Source organism: Rhinolophus sinicus, linkage group LG10 (assembly GCF_036562045.2).
Source record: "Rhinolophus sinicus isolate RSC01 linkage group LG10, ASM3656204v1, whole genome shotgun sequence".
In the NCBI taxonomy this organism is placed as follows: Eukaryota; Metazoa; Chordata; class Mammalia; order Chiroptera; family Rhinolophidae; genus Rhinolophus; species Rhinolophus sinicus.
In genome coordinates this window covers 71,822,620-71,845,044 of record NC_133759.1, presented here as the reverse complement: position 1 = coordinate 71,845,044, position 22,425 = coordinate 71,822,620, and the positions used below count along the sequence as shown (strand labels likewise).

The 22,425-nt window shown below is 50.3% G+C and overlaps 1 protein-coding gene across 12 annotated transcripts in view; it reads right to left on the bottom strand.

Annotated features, from left to right (window-relative positions):
• The window catches only part of FAM193B (family with sequence similarity 193 member B), a 30,419-nt gene extending 8,054 nt beyond the window's left edge, over window positions 1–22,365 (bottom strand). The window contains exons 1-8 of one of the 12 annotated variants that reach the window (XM_074313393.1): window positions 22,032–22,110; window positions 15,993–16,053; window positions 13,344–13,463; window positions 7,559–7,801; window positions 6,537–6,762; window positions 5,089–5,464; window positions 2,530–2,731; window positions 1,426–1,665 (exon numbers count right to left, since the gene is read on the bottom strand). In XM_074313393.1, the coding sequence (XP_074169494.1) occupies window positions 1,426–1,665; window positions 2,530–2,731; window positions 5,089–5,464; window positions 6,537–6,762; window positions 7,559–7,801; window positions 13,344–13,463 (1,407 nt within the window). In that variant the 5' untranslated portion in view covers window positions 15,993–16,053; window positions 22,032–22,110. The other 11 variants (XM_074313392.1, XM_019711002.2, XM_074313397.1 and 8 more) reach the window with 11 other exon arrangements.
• Window positions 22,366–22,425: the final 60 nt, after the last annotated feature.

Here is a 22,425-nt window from a genome sequence, read left to right as displayed (position 1 = left end):
GCTTTCTGCAGGCAGTGGAGGGACCCCTTGGCTCATTACTTGGTGCTGCAGGGCAAAAGTCCTGGTTTGTCCTTTGGGCTGGAAAAAGATGGAGAACCACTGCTGCTTCCCAGAGCACCAGGGCTGTTTGACCACCCAGGACCTGAAGCGAGCTGATTGTCAAACCCAATGTCCTCGACTGCTGGGTCCCGAGAGTGGCCCTGTGCACATGCAGCTGGGGACAGGCAGGCGAAGAGGTAACGAGGTGGCAGGGGATGAGCCGTCAAGCCCTGGGGCTCGCCTGGCATCAGGGCTGCCGGGGAAGGGCTCACTGGGTTGTCCTCAGCCCTCTGGGAGGAGCTCACTCAGCCCATGGGCTGGGTCACTCCCAGGACTTCAATTAAATCTCCACGCTGGCAACTCCCAGCCCCGCACCTCCATCTCCACTTGGATGTCTCCGAGTCAACGTGCCCCAGCCAAATTCCCATCTTCTGCCAATCCCATCCTTGCTCAGCGAAAGGCATGCCATCCTGCCAGTCACCCAAGCAAACACTGGGACACATCCCTAACTCCTGCATGTCCCTGTCCTGTAACGAGATCACCAAAGTCTGTCACTTTTGCTTCCTCTGAAAATCCATCTCTCCTGCTCCAGCCCCATCATCAATCATCTCTGCCTTGGCTCTCGGCTTTCCGGCCTGGAGTATCACCCCGCCAAGCTACCTTCCAGATTGCCACACAAAAAGCTTGGAAAACAGATCTGACCAAGTGCATTCATTGATTAAAGTGGCTCCCCCTCAGCTGTAGGGTCAGGTCAAAGCTCTTCAGCAGGGCCCCCGAGGCCCTTCTCCACCTCCGCTATCTGTCCCGCCCCTTCTGTTTAAGCCCTGGTGACACCGAGCTGCTGTGGCTGTGCTATGCCCAGCGCCAGGAGGGTCCTCCTGGTGAATCTCTACTCACTCCCTGGGAACCAGCTCCCGAGTCAGCCTCTTGGTACAGCTATTTCCAGCACGCCCAGGCAGGATGGGGGCTTCCCTCATCCCAGGACTTGTCACACACTAATGTGCTCGTCCAGGTTTGTGTCAACCTCTCCAGGGACCACTGGACCAAACTTCTCCAGGGTGAGAACTTAACTGCATCATGCTTTGCCTCCCAGTATTTGCAGAAGTGTTTGCTGAGTGAATAAATGACTGACTGAGTGAAGCAAGTCCTGGGCTTGGACGAATCCAGCAATCGGCTTCTGAGTCCAGGACTCATTTGTCCTCCAGTCACTGGCCCCCCATCTCCCTGACCCTGATGTCTCCCAAACTCATTCAGACCTTCCCAGAGCAGGGAGCCACGCCAAGGCCTTTGGCAGCCAGCACCACTGATGCCCCAGAAGTCCTGGGGGTTGGCGAGGGATTCCTTGGGGAGTAGAGGTGGTGGACCGGGGCTCCCCCCCACACCCACCTTCTTTTTCAGCTTGTGCCGGGCCCGCTTGGCGGCCCTGGTGCTGTTGGGGACTTTGGGGTCCGTGCTGTTGATGAATTCCAGCAGCTCATCCACATCTCGGTGGTCCACGGTGGGCTCCCCAGGGATCCCGCCCAGGACGCCCCCCTTCATGGGCAGCTCCTCTTTCCGCCTGGTCAGCCTCGAGCGGAGTTTCTCCCGGATCTCAGTATAATTCCGACTCGTCGGGGCAGCGGGTGGCTGGGGGAGGGGGAGTTGCTGACATTACACCCTGGGCCTGGGAAGCCCACAGCACTCCCACCCGCTGGCACCAAACATGTGGTGAGAAGCGAGACAACTGTTTTTTCTCCCAGGGCCACAACGGCCAAATGGCTTCACCGTCAGCCAGGCCAGAGCCAAGGCAGCGGTGGGTGGAGGGCACGGGAGATATGTGACAGTGTTGCGAGCCAGGAAAGCAAGTTTGAACCCCAGCTTCGTCACTTGGAAGCTGTATGACCTTGGGCAGGTCACTGAGTCTTGTGAGCCTCAATTTTGTCATCTCTAAAATGAGGATAACCCTTAGCTCAAAGGTGACTAGCAATGTCATTACTTTCATTTCTTCTGTCCTCAACTGCTCTCCCCTAGCCGGCCGCCCTTTCCTCTTCACCTTAGGAGACTTCTGAACTGCTTCCTGCCCCTGTCCAGAGACAGCATGTACTCTGGCGCCATCTGTGCTCACAGCCTGTCCCTCGGCTGGCTCTCCCATCTGGGGGACCGAGAGCCTTGCTTCCACTCTGCCTTCATCACGCACAAGCGTTCATTTCTCTGTGATTACACACGTACACATACTCATCAGAATCATAGCTTTCTCTCTGCCATTTCCTTTCCTTTTGCCTAAGGAAAAATAGTCAATCTTAAGAGAAACCACGAAAAGAGCAAAGGGAGAAAAATGTTTAAGAATCCCTACCTCACCAGCGTGCTGTGAGGATGAAGTGAGCAGACGCAGGTGTGAGGACGCACAGGGTCCCAGTGCGGTTACTAGAGCCAGGGGCCGCTGGGGGGAGCCGGAGCGCCTCGGGCTCACAGTGCCGGCCCCAGCCCTCCGGCCTGGGCAGGTTCACTCACCGCATTATGGCCGAAGAACTCACAGTAGCAGCAGTCACAGAACTTCCCATCTCTCTGGTGGGTGGAGGACGAGGTGCAGGAGCTCCGCTCTGAGCTGCTGTCCTCTTCCTCGCCCAGCCCCTCGTCTGCCTCGCAGGGCTGGGGCAGCTGGCAGGCCAGGCCACTGTGTGTAAACTTGTGCCCCTTGCACACGGGGTCTCTGCTGATGGGGGAGAAAGACAGACCCGAAGGTGAGCAAGGCCAGGGCAGGAGCCCGGGGAAGCAGCCCCTCCGTTGTCATCCCCACAGCCCTTCAGCAGCCTCATCTCACGAAGGCCGAGGAGGCGGTCAGGCCCCTCAGTGCCCTCACAAGAACATGGCCAACACCCTCGCTGTCCCTCAGCGCCCAGATCCACGGTGCCACTCAGGAAAGGTCCCCCATGCCTCCCTCCCCCACACCCACCATGGACCCTCCGGGACTCTGACGGCACTGCATACAGTTCTATCTTATTGTCCAGACTTTATCATGATGATCTATTTGCCTGTTTGTCTCAGACCAACTGTGCGTTCTCCAAGGGCAGGCATTATGCCACTTCTATTTTTGGGTCCCAATGTTTAGCCTAACAACCTTGCACATAGTAGGTGCTCAGTAAGTAGGTGTCTGAACACATTAGTGGGCTGATGGCTCCCCTGGAGCATCCAAAGGAAGTCTTTCACTCTCAGGTCTTATGCTCGGGTCTGCACCAGTGTGTGAAGCTGCCTTGGTCGTGAGGCCTTGAGGTTAAGAAGTCAAACGTGCCTTGTGGGTCAGACTCTAGGAGCTACTGTTTGGGCCACGTGCTGTATTCAGCATATTATTTCTATCTATCCCCCAAGGCCTGCAAAATAGGTGTTGCTATCCCCACCAGGCGGTGGAGGAGGAGACAGGCTCAGAATGTTTCACTGCTTTGCTCAAGGAGTGGCCAGGACTCAGCCCAGGTCTGTCCGCAAAGTTCACGCTACCCTCTGCACTGCTCTGACTTTGGACTTCAGGAAGCATGCGGGCATCTTGTAATATAGACTGCTTTCCCAGGTAAGGAAGAGACAAGTCTGTGATAAGTTCCCAGATCTAGAGCGAGAAATGCAGGCGCTATGGCTCCTCCTCCGGTGAACAGTGGGAGGAGCCAAGTGGAAGGGTGGGGCAAGGAGCCTGGAGGCTTGGCTACAGGGCAGTCCCCTTGGCACAGGGTGGAAAAGGAAGAAACCATTACCAGTGGTGCTTAGAGAAGCTTAATCCAAACTGACCACTCTTCGTCTACTAAATTAGCAAAATGAAAATGCCCAGTTTTCCCAAGAGCACGGACAGACCAGCACCCTAATACTGGTGCTATGTCATTTTGGAGAGCTCTCCGGGAAGCAATTCTTCAGTGTGTCCCTTCTCAAAAAGCAAAGAGAAACAAACGAAAAATAAGAAAGACATCCTGACATCTTTTAACAAAGAACCCTCACTCTGAGGGATCTAGTCCAAGGAGAAAAATCCAAACAACAGAAAAAACTTTAGGCAAAGACTTCTTTAGAGACGTTATCTATAATGTTGACGTGTTGGAATGACCTAAATGTTCAGCAACTGGAGAACAGTAAAGTGCACTGTGGAAAATATCCTCCATCCTGTGATGGTGAGGCTCAGAACACCACACAGGAATGCCAAGTGAGACCAGGTGATGAGAAACTGTACAGACACCACCAACACCGAGTGGGAGAGACACGGCCGCAAACACTCAGCAGGAGACCCAGCCACCACCACTGAGCAGGGCACAGGGCCCCCAACACCCAGCCGGGGAGACACGGAGGGAAAACTGCTAAGAGTGGTTGTATCAGAGTGGTGGGATTTCTGGATGGGAAAATATAAATGTATAATAAATACGGATCTGATTCATAATACAAAAATATACATCTGTCTTCTCCAAAGAATTGTTATCTTTCAAATACATATTAACATAACTCAGTTCCCAGAATTACTTGGTAGACTCTACCTTAAGGACATAAGCCCAAACACACAGATTTCGGTGCAAGGATGCTTATCACAGACTTTTTTATAATGGTTAAAAACTGGAAATGCCTCAATGTCCAGGAATAGGGGAATGATAAAATAAATTATGCTAGAGCTATAAAATAAGACATTATGTGGGCACTGAAAAGTTTTCTGAAGAATTTTAACTGGGGAAATGATCATCGGATGATACTAAAAAATTACACAAAAATGTACATAGAACAGGGACCTAATTATGTTACATACAGAAACATCAGGAAGAAAAAAATACCACAGCATTAAAAGTTTAGGTTATAAAAAAAAAAAAAAAAAAAAAGTTTAGGTTATGAGGACATTTTTTCTTTATACATTTCTAAAATTTCCCAAGTTTTCAAAAAATAATAAACACATCTTTCTTTCATAATTGGAAAAACAATGAAAAACCCCACGAAACCATAAACAGAGTCTACCCTCTCATTTCCACCCCAAAGGTATCCTGGGCAAAGGTTTCCCAAACTCTAAGTCCAAGTCAGCAGGAGCTTGCCCTTCAGGCCGCTCGCTCACTCACTCACCTGTGTGTGCTCGGCAGCTGCTGCGAGCCTGGCGGGGGGAGCAGGGGCCCACCGCAGTGCCCACTACAGGGGTGGTTGCACCCCGAGAAAGGTGGAGGCATCTTCAGGAGCGGCATGCTGGTGGAGGGCAGGTGGGGGCTCTGACATGCCCCTGGGGTGTGGGGGGTGGCAGCAGTGGCAACAGGGCATTCTGAAGCCTGGGCAGCGAAAGGTGCAGCTGGGGTAGTGGGCAGCAGGTGTGAGTGGGGCGGTGAGCCAAAGGATCCGGGGTGAGATGGGATCAGCGACGCTGGCTGGGGGTGGTGGCCAGTGGGGCTATTAGGTGGAACAGTGAGGTCTGCGTGCCGGTGGTGCTCCGAGATGGGGAAAACCTCACCTGTGGGCAGATGGGGGAGAAAGGTGTCAGAGCGGGAGCCCAGACTCTGGGAAGGAAAGCCCAAGGGCCCGCTGCCCCAGCGTCCTGTTTACTGTGACCAGAGGGAACTGTCTGGCACAGCCTCTCAGCACAATGGACCATAAGCTTTCGGGAATGTCCAGCAGTGCCGCCTTGGGCTGGAGAGGTTTCTCTGCAGGCAGCAGCTCGGCTGGACAGGCTCGAGGAGCCCAGGCCTGCAGGAGAAGGCACCGGGAATGCCAGCCCCATGGATGGCCACGCACCGCCACTGTGGCATAAGCAGGGCTGTTTGTCAGGGTGTCTCTAGGACCTGCTTCCTCAGGCCCAGGGCGGGATCTGCAGGAGCCAGCAGAGCAGCAGCAAGCAGGCTGAGGACGGTGGGCCATAGGGACCGAGGCAGCTGGGTGTACACTATCCGCTCTGGTGGCCCCAAATTTCAGAGCAGTGGGAGGCTTTCACAACTCTGGTTTACACATAACTGCAACTGTACTGCTCAACTCTCACAATTCTGGGGGCAGCACCCCTTTGAAGAGCTTGGGCCCTCCTCTCAGAAATAGACAGTAATTCCATATTTACAAAGGACATCAATAACCCATGACTCTTCTCTTTGGGTCTGTAAGGGTTACCTCAGGGTCTAAAGAAGGCTTAGACAGCTATGAGACGGGCTAATAATCACAGCAGCCTTCTGTGGGACAAGTGGCCTTTCAGACCCATCCCTTAGGATGAGGGCACCCAGGTCCTCGGTGAGCCACGCGCCTGGTGTGAGGCCATCTATGTCCTGATTCCCTAAGCGCCCCCAGACCCCACTTTCTATTCGGCCAGTGCTCACCAGGTCCCCTCCTGGATCCAATGGGAACAGCTACAGAGCCACACACAGCAGCAGTTTGCAACTTCAGGATCTTGGAGAACGGAGTCTGCCTCTGCTCCCACCAGAGCAGCTCTACTGTCACTTAATTTAATAACTGATCTTCTGGCTTGTTTGAATAAAGGGTTTAGGAAAACACAGCTGTCCACATTTATGGGGCTTGGTTCTCTCCCGAGCTTGGAGACTCACCGGGCATGGCAGCAGGACTCCCAAGTGAGCTGCCCGGCACAGCCCCACTAGAGTGTGGGGAGTTCCAGAGGCCCGAGAGCTTATGTGCTGACAGGAACGAGCTGGGATCCCAGTCCCCCGAGTTCCCATGGCAGGACGAGGACGAGGACGATGAAGAGGACGACGAAGAGGAATGAGAGTCACCCCCACAAGACTGTGATTTGCAGGATGTGTGTGACAAGGAGATCTGGAGAAGCGGGGAGAAAAAGGCCCACGATGAAAGAGCAAACATCAGAGCCGACCTTCTGCTGCCTAAGCTGACCCAGGAGTGCCTCCTCCCCTAGGCTGGGCCCCTGTGCTGTGGCCAAAGCAGCACAACGCCAGGTGCAAGGGCAAACACAGGCCAGGCCTCGGCCGGGAGGGCTGTACTGCTCCCCGTGAAGTGAAGTGTGTGGGTACTGGTGAGAGACTCTGGGAGGGGCAGAGACTGCGTGTCAACTGTGGGCCTTCAGGGAGTCCTGAGAGCTGCCAAGGAGAGGAGGGTCTTTAAGTCGGGAGTCCTGAAGCTGGACTGACCCTGGGCAAAAGGCAGCAGCTGAAGGGGCTGAGAAACAATGGTCTGACTGCTGTGACTCAGGGAACAGCAGACCTAGCTGGCTCCCAGCTTTCTGGAGGCCTTCTGAGGCCCACTGCAGACCCTCAAACTGACATTTGCCCTCTATCATACTGGTTGGCTTTTAAGCTGCCACAGAGCTGAGGGCAGGACAGTCACATGAAGGGGGCAGGGTCTCCATGTCCCAATACCTACAAGCCGGCCCTCACACTGTGCACATGCTCCTCAGGGGCCGGTGCGCTGCCTGAGGCCTCTCTCTTCTTCCCCCACATGGGCACCCCAGCCGCTAATGCTGTGTGAATGCAGCCCAGCAGCCTCTCAGCAGCGGGCGTAGGGCTGCCCGAGGTGAGCACCTGAGAGGCCAGGAAGGAAGAGCTCAACAGCCTGCTGTCTTTGCGCCAGGCGGCCCTCCTTCCCAGCGGTTACCTACCGCCACTGCATGCTCTCGACCTGTCTGCCTTTCATCTTCCTCCATGCTCCTTCGGCAACTCTGGCAGACCCACAGAGGCATCTCGCCTAGGAGATTTTTGACGAGCTTTGGCATGAAGTCAGGGGGCAGCTTCTCACCCTGCAACACCAGTCCGTTCTGGGAAGGACCTTCTTCCCAGCCTTTGCGTTCCCGATGACACAGCAGGCAGCAAGTCTGCACAGACTGGCTGGGGGCGAGGGGAGCCTGTCCAACAGACAGAAATAGGGTTTCCCAGGAGGGGAAAGGCTCTGCTTAGAAATAACATCAACAATACAAATAATGCTTATTATGTGCCACGCACTGGGTTAGGCACTTTTTATACATAACTTTAGTCCTTATAACAGCTCTGCAAACTAGGTGTGATTATTCCCATCGTTTTAGATGAAAAAACAGATTTTAAAAGTTAAGTAAGTTGCCCAAGGTTACAGAGCTAGTGAGGGGCTGAAGTAGGATTTAAGCCCAGGAAGGCTGACTCCAAAGCTCGTGCTCGAACGCCCTACTGCCCGATGTCCAGATCGTGAAGGGTACAAAGACGGTCTTTTCTTCTGACATGTCGGGAGAGGCCACAATTCTTGGGCCCTCTGTGCAGTCTACAGACCAATCCCCACCTGAATGAAAGAACGCTGCAGTTAATGCAGAGTGTGGGGGAACACACAGGTTTCCTGAAGGGCTGTGTAATTCCACTAGGACCACAGCAGCATTTTGGAGGAAGGGTTTGTATAGCTGATCAAAAGGCATCAACTCGACTGAAAACTGAGTTGGAGGGAAGGTAAGACAGACCCTGGTGCTTCCGAGAGGCAAAAGTTGTGGTGAAAACAAGCTGCGCGCTGGGGTCAGACCAGCGTGCACTGCAACCCCTGCCTGAGCACGTATTAGCTGGGTGACCTTGAGCAAGTTACTTACCCTGCAGAGCTTCGATTTCCTACCCACCTTGCAGAGTTGTTGTGAGGCTCGGTGCACGAACAGGACAAGCACCCAGCTCTGCGCGCCCATGGCATAACCCAACACACAGCAATTCTTATTTGGACTTTGTTTCCCTCCTAGGATGAACGTGACCTCGAAATATAAGCCTACAGATTTTCTTTCACATTGAGGGGTACTGACTGGGAGACTGATAGCACCTAATGACCCCAATTAACAGCTTTCCCATATCCTACAACTTTGTAGTCTCCTCTCACTCTGACAGTGGGCTTGGTCATGTCACTTTCTTTGGCCCAAAGGATGTTAGCAAATGTGCCACCGGCATAAGCTTGAAAAGTGTGTGTGCATTTCTAGTTGCTTTCTTGCACAGCTGGGCTTGCTCGCTCTTGCACCTCAGCCATGCCATGAGCATGACCAGGCTAGCTGCTGGAGGGACGTGAGAGGCGTGAGGAGAAAACTGAGCTTTTCTAGCTGACTGGCCGGCAGAGCGGGTACAGGAATAAGCCCAGCCTAGATCAACCAAGCCAGCCAGCCCCGACTGGCAAAAATAGCCAGTCAACCCACAGACTCACGAGAGGTAATAAATGGTGTTGTTTTAAGCCACTAAGTTTTGGGGTGGCTTGTTACATGCAACAGTTAGCTGATGTACCTTCTAAACTTACCCACCACTAGGTAAAGGTGTCTGCACAGGCTTAAGCAGAGGCATAATAAGAGTATCGTCCTCATCCTACAGAAGATTAATGACATCATCTTTCCTGAATAAAATCACCTTCTCACAGTAAGTGGGCATCAGAGTACCTTTACATCTGTAACGTTACAATTACTGACCTGGCTCCCTGATTTCTAGGAAAAGAAAAGAACCAAACAGTAGTACCAGGAGCATAATGAAATGTTTGGGGAAGTACAAGGACCTTGGAAAAGAATACCAGAGAGAGAGAGAAACCTTACATGTGGAACTCATACAAGGTACTAACAGCCTAAATGGTCTCTGCCAAGGGAACATTTCAGTGAGCAAGGCAGCTGCTCAGTGACTGGGGATGCAGCCTCCTAGAACCCACTGACGGTGAGTATCTCATGGGAAGGGTGGAAGATGGACGGAGAAGGATGAGGGTCAGAGAAGTTAAGGCAAATGAGGTCTTTTTGTGAAGTGTACCCAGGACATTTTCCATAGCTACAGGTGCCATAGTCAGTGCAGGGGTAGGAAGTGAGGCCACACTCACAACCCTTTCCCTGTAATGATGGGGACCACGGTCTAAGGCAAACACCCAGACAAGTAAGTTTACTTCAATAGAGTTTCATTTCATTTGGGTGTTAGGTTCTAAAGTAATTACATAAGATAAAAATCTTATATGAGTAAAATTATTCTTTAAATTCTTTATAGGGCCTGTGAAGTACAGCATATATGGTTTTTTAGGTACAACCAAGAATTCAAATGTATAATATATAGTTTATGGCAATATACGGTCAGTGTTTTTTCCTTTAAAAGCGAATACAGAATTCTCGTAAGTTAGCTGTGTGACCAGTGTGACTATGCAGTGCCAGGGGGCTGGTGGGAGGCCTGGTAGGGTACAGTGCAGACAACGCTGGCTTTGGCACCAGTCCTGGGCCTCCGCCACTTACCAGCCATACGATGCTGGGCACGTTCTACTTACTCGTCGCCTCACCTGTAAAACGGGGTTGGCTGTGGAGGGTTGGTTGTGGCACAGCACCTAGTCCAGTGCCAGATCCATAATATGTTGCTCAACACATGGTACTAATTATGAGCCAGAGAGCAGCGAGAGAAAACAGTATTTGAAACCAGGACTGGGGTGGAAAATATAAAAACTATGGCCACTGTTTTACAAATGCAAGAATCTCTCACATGCAATGAATCGAAGGTGACCTGTCAGACATCTTAACCTTTGCCCTAAACTCCATGAAGTGACTCCTTAAGTTCCCCAAATACTCTATTCTCCTACCTCATGCCTTCGCTAAAGGGGTCCTCTGCTTAAAACTCCCTTCCTTCCCACGTTTACCAATAAGGAGGGTGCTGAACGGCCCAGCTTCATCCAACTTCCTCCAAGCTTTCCTAGAGCCCCTCTTGTAATCCACCTCCATTCCCATATCCCACAGCACACTGTGCCTTGGTTACAGCGTTTGTGCCTTCTACCTAATTTATTTACCTACATCTTCTGTCTGTCCTACGAGGCTCTGCTCCTAGAAGGCCAGCACCAGGTCTCATTCTCATCTGGCTCCCTCACAGGGTAGCACAGGGCTTAAGCTCAGCTGGGCACATAGCAGCTAAATGAGGTTTGTCAAGTGTTCCCACAGCAATACAGCTGCAGGCAGCTTGGTGAGACACTGCTTGAAATTATTGCTTCCCACAGAGAAAGGCCATTTCCCCACCCTGGACCTCTACCCGAATGGTTCCAATCTCAAGTGTGGAAGAGTGGAGACTGCATTCCTTAGAGATTACAGTGAGTTGCCTCTGTTCATATAATGTGGAAATAATGTGACTCTCTAAAGCCAAACTGGTACACGTAATATATGAGATTAGCCATTGTCGTGCGGGATACCCTGCTCGCTGCACCATTTGTTGTGCGGGAGACCCTGCTCGCTGTGCCATTTGTCGTGCGGGGCGGCCTGCGGGGTCTCTGCTCCCGCTCCCCATACAAGAACGCAGGATATGGTGAGGCCAAAAAGGAACACCCACGGAGCCATAGGTAGGGGAGTCATACCACTATACTCTCACTGGAGGCTGGATCCACACTGTACGCAAACCGCCATCCACACTTGCCAGCCCAGCCGCCACCTTCTTGCTAGCCCCCATTCTTCCTCTCCTCTCCAGCCCTAGGCAATTGCTAACCCACTTTCTGTCACTATAGATTTGTCTATTCTGGACATTTCATATAAGGAATAATACGTGGTTTTTTTTATGACTGGCTTCTTTCATTTAGCGTAATGCTTTCAAGCTTCATCAATGGTGTAGCAAGTATCAGTACTTCATTCCTTTTTATGGCAGAATAATATTCCATTGTGTGAGTATGCCATATATTATTTATCTATTCGTTGATTGATGGATATTTGAGTGGTTTCCACTTTTTGACTAGAATAAATAATGCTGCTTTGAACACTTGTGTACAAGTGTCGTGCGGGATACCCTGCTCGCTGCGCCATTTGTTGTGCGGGATACCCTGCTCGCTGCACCATTTGTTGTGCGGGAGACCCTGCTCGCTGTGCCATTTGTCGTGTGGGGCGGCCTGCGGGGTCTCCTGCATGACAGCCATCAATGGAAGTGAATTTACAGGACAGGCATCTTTCTAATTAAAGAAACACAGGGCCTGGGAAGCTAAGTAACTCCTGACTGAAGCAGAGACAATACCACCTATATTGCATAAAGTTGCCCAGAGGATTAAGTGACATGAGAGATGCAAAGCTTAGCTCAAGGGGTCCACACAGTAGGCCCTCAATCTAGGATCTAGGCCCCTTGGCTGTTCTGTTCTTAGTAAGTCTATACTAGAAACTAGTTTATCCACTGTCCTGAGTTTGGTATACTTGAACCCTTCTTTTTAGGCCCAGGCAGTTCTGGGGGCGACCCCCAAAGCTGTTTTAACCCTCAGCCTTGGTTCCTGCACCAGGATACAATGGCTGGTGGGGCCTGGGGACTTCTCTGTCTGACATTTTCGTCTCTAACTGCCAGAGGATGGTGTGAATCCCAATCCCTGGAAATGTCATATTTGGTCAGTGCCACCACTATTCCTTCGTATTTTTGCTTTGGCCGAGACAAGCTTTTGGTTCAAATTCCTCTGACTGCAACCTCCTGCCATTTCCCAAATTCCCGGCAATTATGATCCCTTATGCCCTGAAATCAACCCAGGCTTTCAACTAACTGTTCTCAAGCTGTATTTTTAGCACCTGGCATGTATTCCCACACAAAGAACATGATCAACAAATATTTATCAAATGAATGAAACATCCAAACATTTTCCTTCATCACAAAGGCTGATGGAAGTGATTCCTCAACCCAGCTGTCTGGGGCAACAATTGATTATTCCTTCTCAGCTCAGTTTAAATTTCAGAGACTCTCTAGATACAGGTCTAGACTTAGGCAAATGATGGGAGAAGAGGAAGGAAAGGTCCCAGGTGTTCTCTTGAGTTGGGATCTGTTCAAACAAGCTCCAAGTAATTTGGCTTCACTCCGTGAACAAAACCAGAGTATGTGGAGAGTGTGGGGAGCCACACAGGGGACCCATGCTGTAGCAGCGCGTCCCCAGCAGTCAATGAGCCAAGCCAGCCCAGTCTGTGGCCACCCCTAGTCCAGGGGGCTGCTGTGTGCAGCCAATGAAACCAGTATCTCTGTGCCCTCACCTGATCAGGCTCAAGACTTTTCTGTCTTCGTCTAAGAAGCACTATGCTAGGCATTCTAGTTTTTCCTGGATAAAAAGATAAAATCAAAGAAAGGGGAAGCCACGTTTTTCAGGGAACACCACTTTCATGTGAAAGAATGACTGACAAACTATTGTTATTTGGACTTGGGTACTGGCAAATATTTTCTAAAAAGAAATGAACAAAATGAGCCTGTCACTTCAAGGAAAACAATTTATTTGTGGCCAATGATAAAAAGCAACCTTTTGAGCAAAACTTAGATTTTTGGAAAACCTGTATCCACCACCAAGAGTTTGATAAACTTCCCAATACTTAAAGATTTTTCTGATGTAATTGATAGTGATATTAACAACTGTTATCTTTGATATTATAAAATGAAATGGAAAAACGTTTAGAAGATCTGCATAATTCAGTGAACCTACTTTCCAAATGATCAAAGCATGATGTTAAAGAATCATACATTGGTTAACTGTCCACTGAAAGTGCTAGACGGACCAACAGATTTTAATGTAAATGAGTATAAAGACTTCACTGATATGGTCTCAGATTCTATATTGCAGAGAAGAATATCAACAATCATCTGAAAAAGAAATAAAAAAAATAAAATAAAAACAATCATTTGGAAAGGCTATTAAAATTTCCAAATTACCTAAAATTTCCAATTAGGTACCTGTGAGGCTGTATTTTCTTAGTGTACTTCAACCAAAACAATGCAATTACAACAGATTGAATACAGAAGCATATATAAGAATCCAGTTTTTTCTATATTAATCCAGACATTAAAAAAAATGGCAAAAATGAAAACAAGACCATCTTCTCACTCATTCATTTTTGTTTTGAAAATATAGTTATTTATTTTTCATTAAAGAATTATTACATTAACATGATCAGCTTAAAATTGTTATTCTCAAATTAATTTGTAATTAAATATTTTTATATTTTCCCAGCTTTAATACTTAATTTGGTAGATTATCAATAGATATAACCAACACAAGCTCTTCTGGGTCCTCAGTACTTTTTAGAAATGTAAAAGGGCCCCAAGACCAAACACTTCAAGAACCGCTGATGTAAAGCGTCTGACAGTGCCTGTCACCCAGTGGGTGCTCACTAATCAATGGTGATAAACAATAATATAGTTCACAGCACACCTGGAGAGCTTTTGGGTGGCATGAATAAATTTCCCCCTCAGCCATTCTGTTCACAATTCAGGAACTGCTGGGGAATAACCTGGGTCATCAGACCAGGCAGCTGTCAAGACTGCTGTGAAGCTGGGTCTAATTTCCAGCACTAAATCTGCTCCCTTTCCTCTTATGGATTCCTCATACTCCCAAGAGTTCTTACATGTACGGAGAGGGTTCCTCCAAACACATGCTGTATCTAACCAGCGGCCCTGCAACACCTTCCAAATTGTCTTCTGAAATGGCCCATCAGAGCACTCCACTCTAGAGGCACCCAACTCCAAGAGCCTCCCTGTCTCCAAGACAGGCAGAGGACAACAGCAGCAGCTAAAGTTCTCTTCCAGAAACAGAGAAAATAATGAATCCCTAGCCTGAAAAAACTCATCAGCCCAGTCGTCGCCACTCACTGTTCCGTTCACCAATCATTCCCTCATTCAACAAACATTCTCAGAGCCTGGCCTGGTGCCCACCATTGTGCTAGGTGCTGGAAAACATCAAACCACAGAGTTCCTGCCTTAAGAACACATGCTTAAACCAGGCAGGTTCATGCACTGGGCTGTCAATGCACCCGAACTCCTAGGATGCCTCAAATTTGTTTTAGGGAATTGGGCAGGAACACAAATTAAAATAGTACACAATTAAAATTAATACACAAAAACAACCAACCAATCAGGACACTGGGCTTCTCTACTTAACGTAAGCCCAGTATGTGCCTTTTCACATACTTGTCGAGTTTGATGACCTCTTTCCTTTAGCTCCTCTTTCCTACCTTGGTCTCTCTTCAGTCTTCAGGCTCCTTTTGTTGAGCTCACTATCATGGCACTCTCTGGCCCCTGGCATTCATGACTTGTGCCAGCTGACCTCTCCATGCTCCACTTCCTCCTGAGACCCTGGGTTCTATTCATACTGTTCCTCAGATACACCTTGCCCTTTAAACCTCAGTACCTCGGCTCTATTCCTTGGCAAATTTCTACTCACCCCTAAGATCCTGGTTAAAGGTCAATGAAACATTTGTGGGACAAGGCTCAGTAGAACTAATTCTGTAAGTATTGCACCTATTACATTATGCCAGAGACATATTCTCTGTTGGTCCCACACCCCCAGTAGAATGGGAGCTCTTTCGGGGCAAGGAGTGCACCTTGGTCACTTAGTGTGCCCAGGAACCTAGGCTTGGCTTGAACCTGGCACCGAGCAGGCATTCACTAAATAAATGAATGAATGCCTAAAGCCCATCTGGTTCACATCTCAGCTGCTCTACACAAAGAAGAGAATCTAAAACACAGCTGAACCAGCCCTTTCCTGACATGCTATGCTAAAGGTATGGCTGTGTCACTCTGGGCCACTGATGAGAAAGCATCAGTGCTAAGAATCGCAGGACCATTCTAACGCTGGTGATCAGAACTGCAGTTATTCTTAGGGAGCCGATATAACCGTACCTCAGTGCCCTGGAACTTTCACCCAAACTCCCACCCAGGAAGTTGGCTCAGGTCCTCCCAGGAGGCAGGACACTTGTTTCATACCATAAAGCCAGTTTGTGGCCAATCATCTCTTATACAAGCTGAGTCAAGGAGAGGGCAGTGAGTCTCTATAACCCCAGTGGCCTTCATGCCCCCAAGCCTAGCTCTCTTGTCAAAACTCCTTTCTGGATGCAATTAGCCACAGGAAAGCCTGAGCTGCTGCTTCCTGACCTGGAACCTCAGGCACACTGCATTACCTACTATTCTTTAACCCCCGCACAAATATCTCATGGGTGGAAGAGTATGAACTTTGGAGACAGACTGTTGTGAGTTCAAATCCCAGTTCTGCCATTTTCAGTATGATATTCGATTATTACTCAATTTCTTTGAACCTCAATTTCCTCATTTATGAAATTAAAATGAAACCATACTTCAGAGTTGTGAGGACAGAAGGAAATAAATTATGTAAAGTACCTGGCCTGGGCCTGGCACACAGTAGGTGCTCAATACCCGTTAGTTTCTTTCCTCTTCTGTCCTGGAAGAAATGACAGGGAAACTTACTAAGTGAGACTTGCCCAATCCAAAGTTATTACTTGAAGCACAGGACAGAGGACTAGACAGGTGACCTTCAAGGTCTCTCTGAACCCCCCAGTCCGCGTTCTTTGGCTCCAACTTCCTAGTAAGAACTTCCAGTGTTTCAGGCCCCTTCTTTCTGCCTTAGTTTCCCTCTATCTATTTCAGAATGGAGGGGAACCACAGAGGGAGATGGAGAACGAAGAGCCTTGGGTAGGGAACAAAGGGGAGATGGCCTATAGGACTGCAGCATGGGCACAGAACCGAAGGGTACAAACACGGGGCTTTTCCCAGGACACAGTACGCTTCCCCTCAGTCCTTTGCTGCTCTGCACGCCCTGCACAAAGAACCATTAACCATCCCTTTCCCCAAATACATAAAGCACTCATACCTTCACTCATGCGGTTCCCTCTGTCTCTTCCTTTTTAGGGTCAGTGTGGGTGTTACGTTCTCCTAAGTCTACAGGCAGAATGAACTATGCTTTGCTCTGGAACGCGCTAACACTTTTCACATTTCTCTTGAATAGAGCTTATCACAGGTATCCTAGCTGTTGAAATCTACCTTCTCCACAATATTGTGAGCTTTGCAAGGGCAGGGCCCGTGTCCCATGACTCACTGCATCCCAATGATACACCATGAAGCAGGCATGGGTAAGTGTTCTGATACAAAGGAAGATTAGCACTTGGAGAATATCATTAACAGGGCAATAAATGGAGAACTGGGGAAAGTTTGGTTTTGTTTCTTTACAACTGAGGCTATTTATATTCCTGCTTATGGAAAAGCTCCCCTGACCTGCCCTGGAAGCCCAAGCCTTTGAAGAGTATCCCAGGCCTGCAAGGATCCCCACAGCACCTTCAATTCAGCAGTCCCCAGGCCCAGCCACACATCAGAACCACCTGGAGCAATTTAACAACAATAGACTCCGATTGTGTGTGTGGGACAGGGTCCAGCAAAGCCCAGGGGATCTGATGATTAGCTAGGCCGGGCTAAGGGACAGGTGGACTCAGGCCATCGCAGCTGTCTCTCCCACTGAGAATCACTTCCTCCGATGCTATCAGAGAATTTACTGAAGCATGTGACGTCCACTTTCCTACTTAAAACCTTTCATTGACTCCTCATGCCTACAGGATAAAGCCCAAACTTGGTATGGTTTTCAGGAACGCCGCTCAACTCTCCAACCTGACCTCTCGTCACTCTCCCTCCCACGAGTTGGGCATGTCTTCCCTCTGGGTCTCTGTTTATGCTGTTTCCTTTGTTCAGACACTTTCTCCCACCTTGTTGTCTGGAGGAACTTCTATTCAACCTTGCAGCCTCTCTCTGAAAAGCCTTGTCTAGGCTATCACGTCGGTGCATCCTCAGCACCAAGCATCTATAATAACCATGGCTACCACATATGCTCAGTGGGTGACATGCAGTACTGGCCAAACCCTGACATGAGCCTGGCATCACTGTCATTTTATGCATGAGAAAACAAACCAAGAGGCTGAAACACTTCCAAAGATCAGTATTAGGATCTAGGATTTGAACCCTAACTCAGAGGAAGCGATGCTCTTTTAGCCTCACTGTAATTACTGTACACGTGTCCTCTAGACATGAGCCCCTGTGGACAGGGCCCAGGTCTGATTCACTTCTGCATCCCCAGCTGGCCCAGGGTCTGGCACAGATCGGGTGTCCATTGGTGCCTACAGAATAAATGAACACCCAGGTCAGGCGAGAGGAAGACTGGGCATGGTGTGTGCAACGGGCCTAAGCCTGGCGCCGCAGTGAGGGCAGGTAAGAACGAAGTGGGAAAAACCTAACTTACTTCTTTTATTGTAATTTAGTTTAACAGCCATTTTTTTGAGCACATGCACAATAAATACCCCAGAAATGAATTAAAACGTAACTGTTCTCACAAATTCGAGGTTTAGTACGTAAAGGTGTTAGGATCTTAAATAGTCCATCCAACATTAGATATTGAGCTTACAGCTCTGGGATGTTTTAAAATTAAAATTTAAAAAATCTTCGCAGGGAAGTTTTCATCTTCCAAGGCCTTTTGGCATTTCTACATAGTGAATCTTTACTGGCTTACAAAGAAGAACCAGAGGTGGCAGGGATCTTCCCATCGTTATCATTCCCTCCTACCGGCAATGAAGATACCCAGGCTGGGTGGACCGTGATTTTAAGGGGAAGGTCTCAGGGTATGGGGACTAGCTTCATCATTTGTGTACCCCAAATAAAGGCCCTGGCACAGAGGGGGTAATGCTTACTGAGTGAATAAACATGAGACAGTTTTAATAAAGATACTGACGGATCATCTGCTCCAGTCCCTGGAGGGAGGAGGTTTAACTCTGAGCAGTCGGGGAACCACGTCTCTAGAGTCCCTTTAAACTAGGCTGGGAACAGTCCCAGGGAATGCTGGAGGGAGATCAGAAATGAGAAGGGCAGGACGAGCTCACCCCCCACAAACTGATGGTTTATAGTCTCACAAGTCTCCTGGGGGTTTACTGGGCGTGTACCTGCATTACAAGGTGAGTGGTCCAACAGAGACCTAAAGACAGCCAGCAGAGCTGGCAGGTGAGAACCCCTGGGCTTTCGATCGCCATCTGGCATAGCTCCTGACTCATACTACCTCTGACTCCACTCTTGTGTGAGGAATCTCAATGTACTAGGTGCTAAGTGGGTTGCTCCACGCTGTCTTGTGAAGCTGCCGCTGAGGCAGAGGGGAGGAACAAGACCAGAGTCACAAAGCGCAGAGTCTGAGCTTAGAGTTCACCCCAAGTCTGAACACTGAACACGTTTCTCACTGCCTCATTCAACTGCTTTGTAAGGTTTTTTTTTCTTTGCTAAGAAGACAGTAACTGTCTTCTTGTGAAATAAAGAGGATTTGGGTTCTTAGTGAACAGATCAATGTGTTATAGTTTAGTGGCCTGAAACAATCGGAAGTAAAGACTTTTGGGATCCCAATTAAGCTCAAGGTCCTGCATTTAAACATGTACAGGTTATGCAAATGAAGGAAGGGGAGTTGATGGAACCAAAGTGAGTGGCCTATGAAGCTTAACTCAGAAGAAGCGATGCTCTCCTAGCCTCACTGCAATTACTACACCCGTGTTCTCTAGACTATGAGCCCCTGTGGGCAGGGCCCAGGTCTGATTCACTTCTGCATCCGCAGCTAGCCCAGGGCCTGGCACAGATCGGGTGTCCCTCACATGCTAAAGGGGGCAGACACCTCTCAGAGACTGCAGATTACTGCCTCGTGGAAATGTGGGCCCAGCAGCACCAGACTTTTAGTTTTAAGAGATGGCACAAATCCAGTTTTGTGGGAAACTGTTTGATTTTGTTTTAAATACTGGCTCAAATAAAAACAAAAACAAAAATAAAACAATGTGTAACTTGGGACATTAGAACCTGTCTGTGGATGGAAATGGTCCGATTTGCCATCTCTGGCTGCAGGTTGGCATGTGACACTGAGTTTCACCTTACTTACCCACTCTGGGTACGTAAGCCAGGGTTGTAAGTGGCGGTGTAAGCCAGCGATCCCCACCAAAGGCATGCCTGTGGGCAGTGACTGACCCTTTCTGCCAGGTGCTTTTCACCAGGTCACAAAAGCCTGCTTCTGGAATCCAGAACCCCCCTCCCCAGCACAAAAAAGTGGCACACAATCAGAAGAGAGTTTGCCAGTAAGTTTTACCTTTTTGTGGCTATAGTTTAACCCCCCCTCCCCCCAAAAAATGCTGTGTTAAATCCCCTACAGGACACAAGAGTATCCTTGGTGGGGGGGGGAGTAGTGCGGTGCACTGAGACCTACAGTGGAAGCTATTTGGGTAAATGTTTAGGTGTTCTGAGTTTCTGTTTCTTCATCTGAAAAATGGAGTACGTAATAGTAATTATATCCTTTGGTTAACTCATTAACATTTGTTAATCACCAGGTATGGGGTGTAATAGTAACACACATGTTTCCTGCACGCTCAGAGTTTATACAGCAAAAGCAGACAAATAATTACTCCATTAGTTAATTCATCACATTTTTGCTAAATGCTGAGGAGAACACAGGGGTGGTGGAAGATTACAGGTAAGGTCTGTGAAGTGCCGGGCATGAATAAATGAATGAAATGGCCAGGTAAAGCAGCGGAGTAGGTAAGAACATGGTAGGAATATACTGTGTTAATGAAGCTTATAACTCTTAGGAAAGACGCATCCTAAATAAAAACTAAATGATCAAGCCACCGTCCAAACTCTCTGGCCATGAACACTTCCGGCTGGCTCTGTGGCAGGGGTCTCTAAAGTACTGAATGGTCTGAATGGGACGGAGAGAAGACAACAGCTTCCTGGCTCTCCCTTCCCTCACTATCGCTTTTGGATAGCAGTCCAGAGAAGGGAAAGAGAAAGCTAGAGGGGAAGCAGCTTCAGGGTCAGAAGTCAGACCAGGTGACAGTAAGCTCCAACGTGGGGAGTAGAATCCTTTGGAACTTGTCTCAGCCCGGGGGGGGGGGGGGGGGCTGGGGTAAAAGTGGGGCTTCTGACACTCAGTAAGCAGTGACATCTTCATTAATTAAAAATCTTACTGTGACCTGAGACACAAAAACCAGCATCAACACAGGGTTACAATAAGCACAAGTTCTCAACGGATTCATTCTTTCTCTCATTCACCTAGTTGTTTCTACTCCGTGTCAGCAAGGCCCAGGGCTAGGCATGGAGGACCAGAGACAGATGACACGGACTGGGCCTCTGGAGTTCACAGTGCAGCGTGGTAATAGGCACATCAACAGAATGTTTCATCACAGATGGGGAGTGATACCAGAGGGAAGCACAGGGGACTGTGGGCACAGAGGGGACACCTCACGGAACTGGGGAGGTGAGGGAAGGCTTTCTGGGAATGGTACCCCCAACAGCATCCCCACTCACATGCACAATTCCAGAGATTCTACTAGAAGGCTGTCAAGAGCCATGCCTTCTGGCTGCACCAGCCTCCCAGAGTCCCCTGCTGCCCGATGCAGTGTCTGCAGAGCCAAACGCATCTTCCGCCACGCCTCAGCCTCATCCGGCGCCGCATCCGACCCTCCAAGACTCCTGCAGGAGCCTGCCTTCCTTGGCAGGCTCAGCCAAAAGACCAACTCAAAACTCTTGTGTCAGAGCAAGCTTAGGGACAGCCACCCAGCCCCAGGTGCCACAACCCTCCCAGAGCAGCTGTGGCTCGTGCCACCCAGGCCTCTCCTTGAACACTGGCAGGGTACCTCCCATTAGCTCCTTTGCTCAAAAGAAAGTGACCTTCCAGGTGGCAAGCTGGAAGCTTTGGCGAGTCCTCCCATTGCTTCCTCTCACCAGGATTCGCCAAACCCAGGAATACGAGGGTTGGGGCGGGAGCCTTGGAGGTCAGGGGTATAGAGGGAAAGGGCAGGCTCTGCTGGGTTTCCAGCTCAGTGCAGGAGCCCCATCAAATAGTCTTCTGCTCCAAATGCTCCGCTGGGCAGGGAGAGGAGGGAGGCCCCAGGAGACACATGCTGGGGGCACAGCTGCTGAGGGGGCAGTGGCTGCAGGCAGTGAGGGGAAGGGGTGGAGCTGCTCCCGGGGGTAGAGAGAAGAGGCTGCAGCCTTGCAGGCCCCAGCGTCCTGAGATGGCCCGTGGGTGGGTGGGGGAGCAGGTGGGCCCGGGGAAGTTGAAGGGCAGAAGGCTGAGCTGTGGCCTCCGGATCAGAGCTCGGTCCCAGTGTGGGTGTAGCCTCTCTGCTCCAGCCCGGAGGCGGACAGAAGGGGCAGGCAGTCTGGTCTCAGGAGAACAGGACGGGCCGAGCCTCGGCTTTGGAGAGAGGGGTCCAGCCTCCACCCCTGCCTCGGCGGAGAAAGCCTCAGCCCCGACCCTGGGGTCTGCGGGGGAAGATGGTCCATCCCCAAACCCATCCCTGCCCCGCTCCGGAGAGGTGAAAGCGCCGGAGCAGCCGGACTCGCTTCGCTCGCTCTTACCTGCGGGCCGGGCGTCAGCTTATGCTCGTCCTCCTCCCTGGGGCCGTCGCGGTCCAGCTCCGCGGGCGCCTCCGGGAGCCCTGCACCCGCTCCTGTTTCCAGGCTCGGCGGCGGCGGGGGCTCGGGCGCCTGGGGCTTCTGCGGCCCCGCGGCCCGCGCCCGCTCGCGCCGGCCCGCGCCGCCGCTCGGCCTGCTCCGCCTCCGAGTCATGCTGCTGCTCGCGCCGCTCCCTCGCTCCACTCGCGCCGCCGCCGCCGCCGCTGTTGCCGCTCCCCTCGCAGGACAACAGCCAATATGGCGGCGCCCGGCTCCCCCCTCCGCTGCTGCCAGCAGGTCAGAGGGTACGCGGAGTCCGCGCCGCCGCACTAGCCCCAGAGGCTGCCTGCGCCATTTT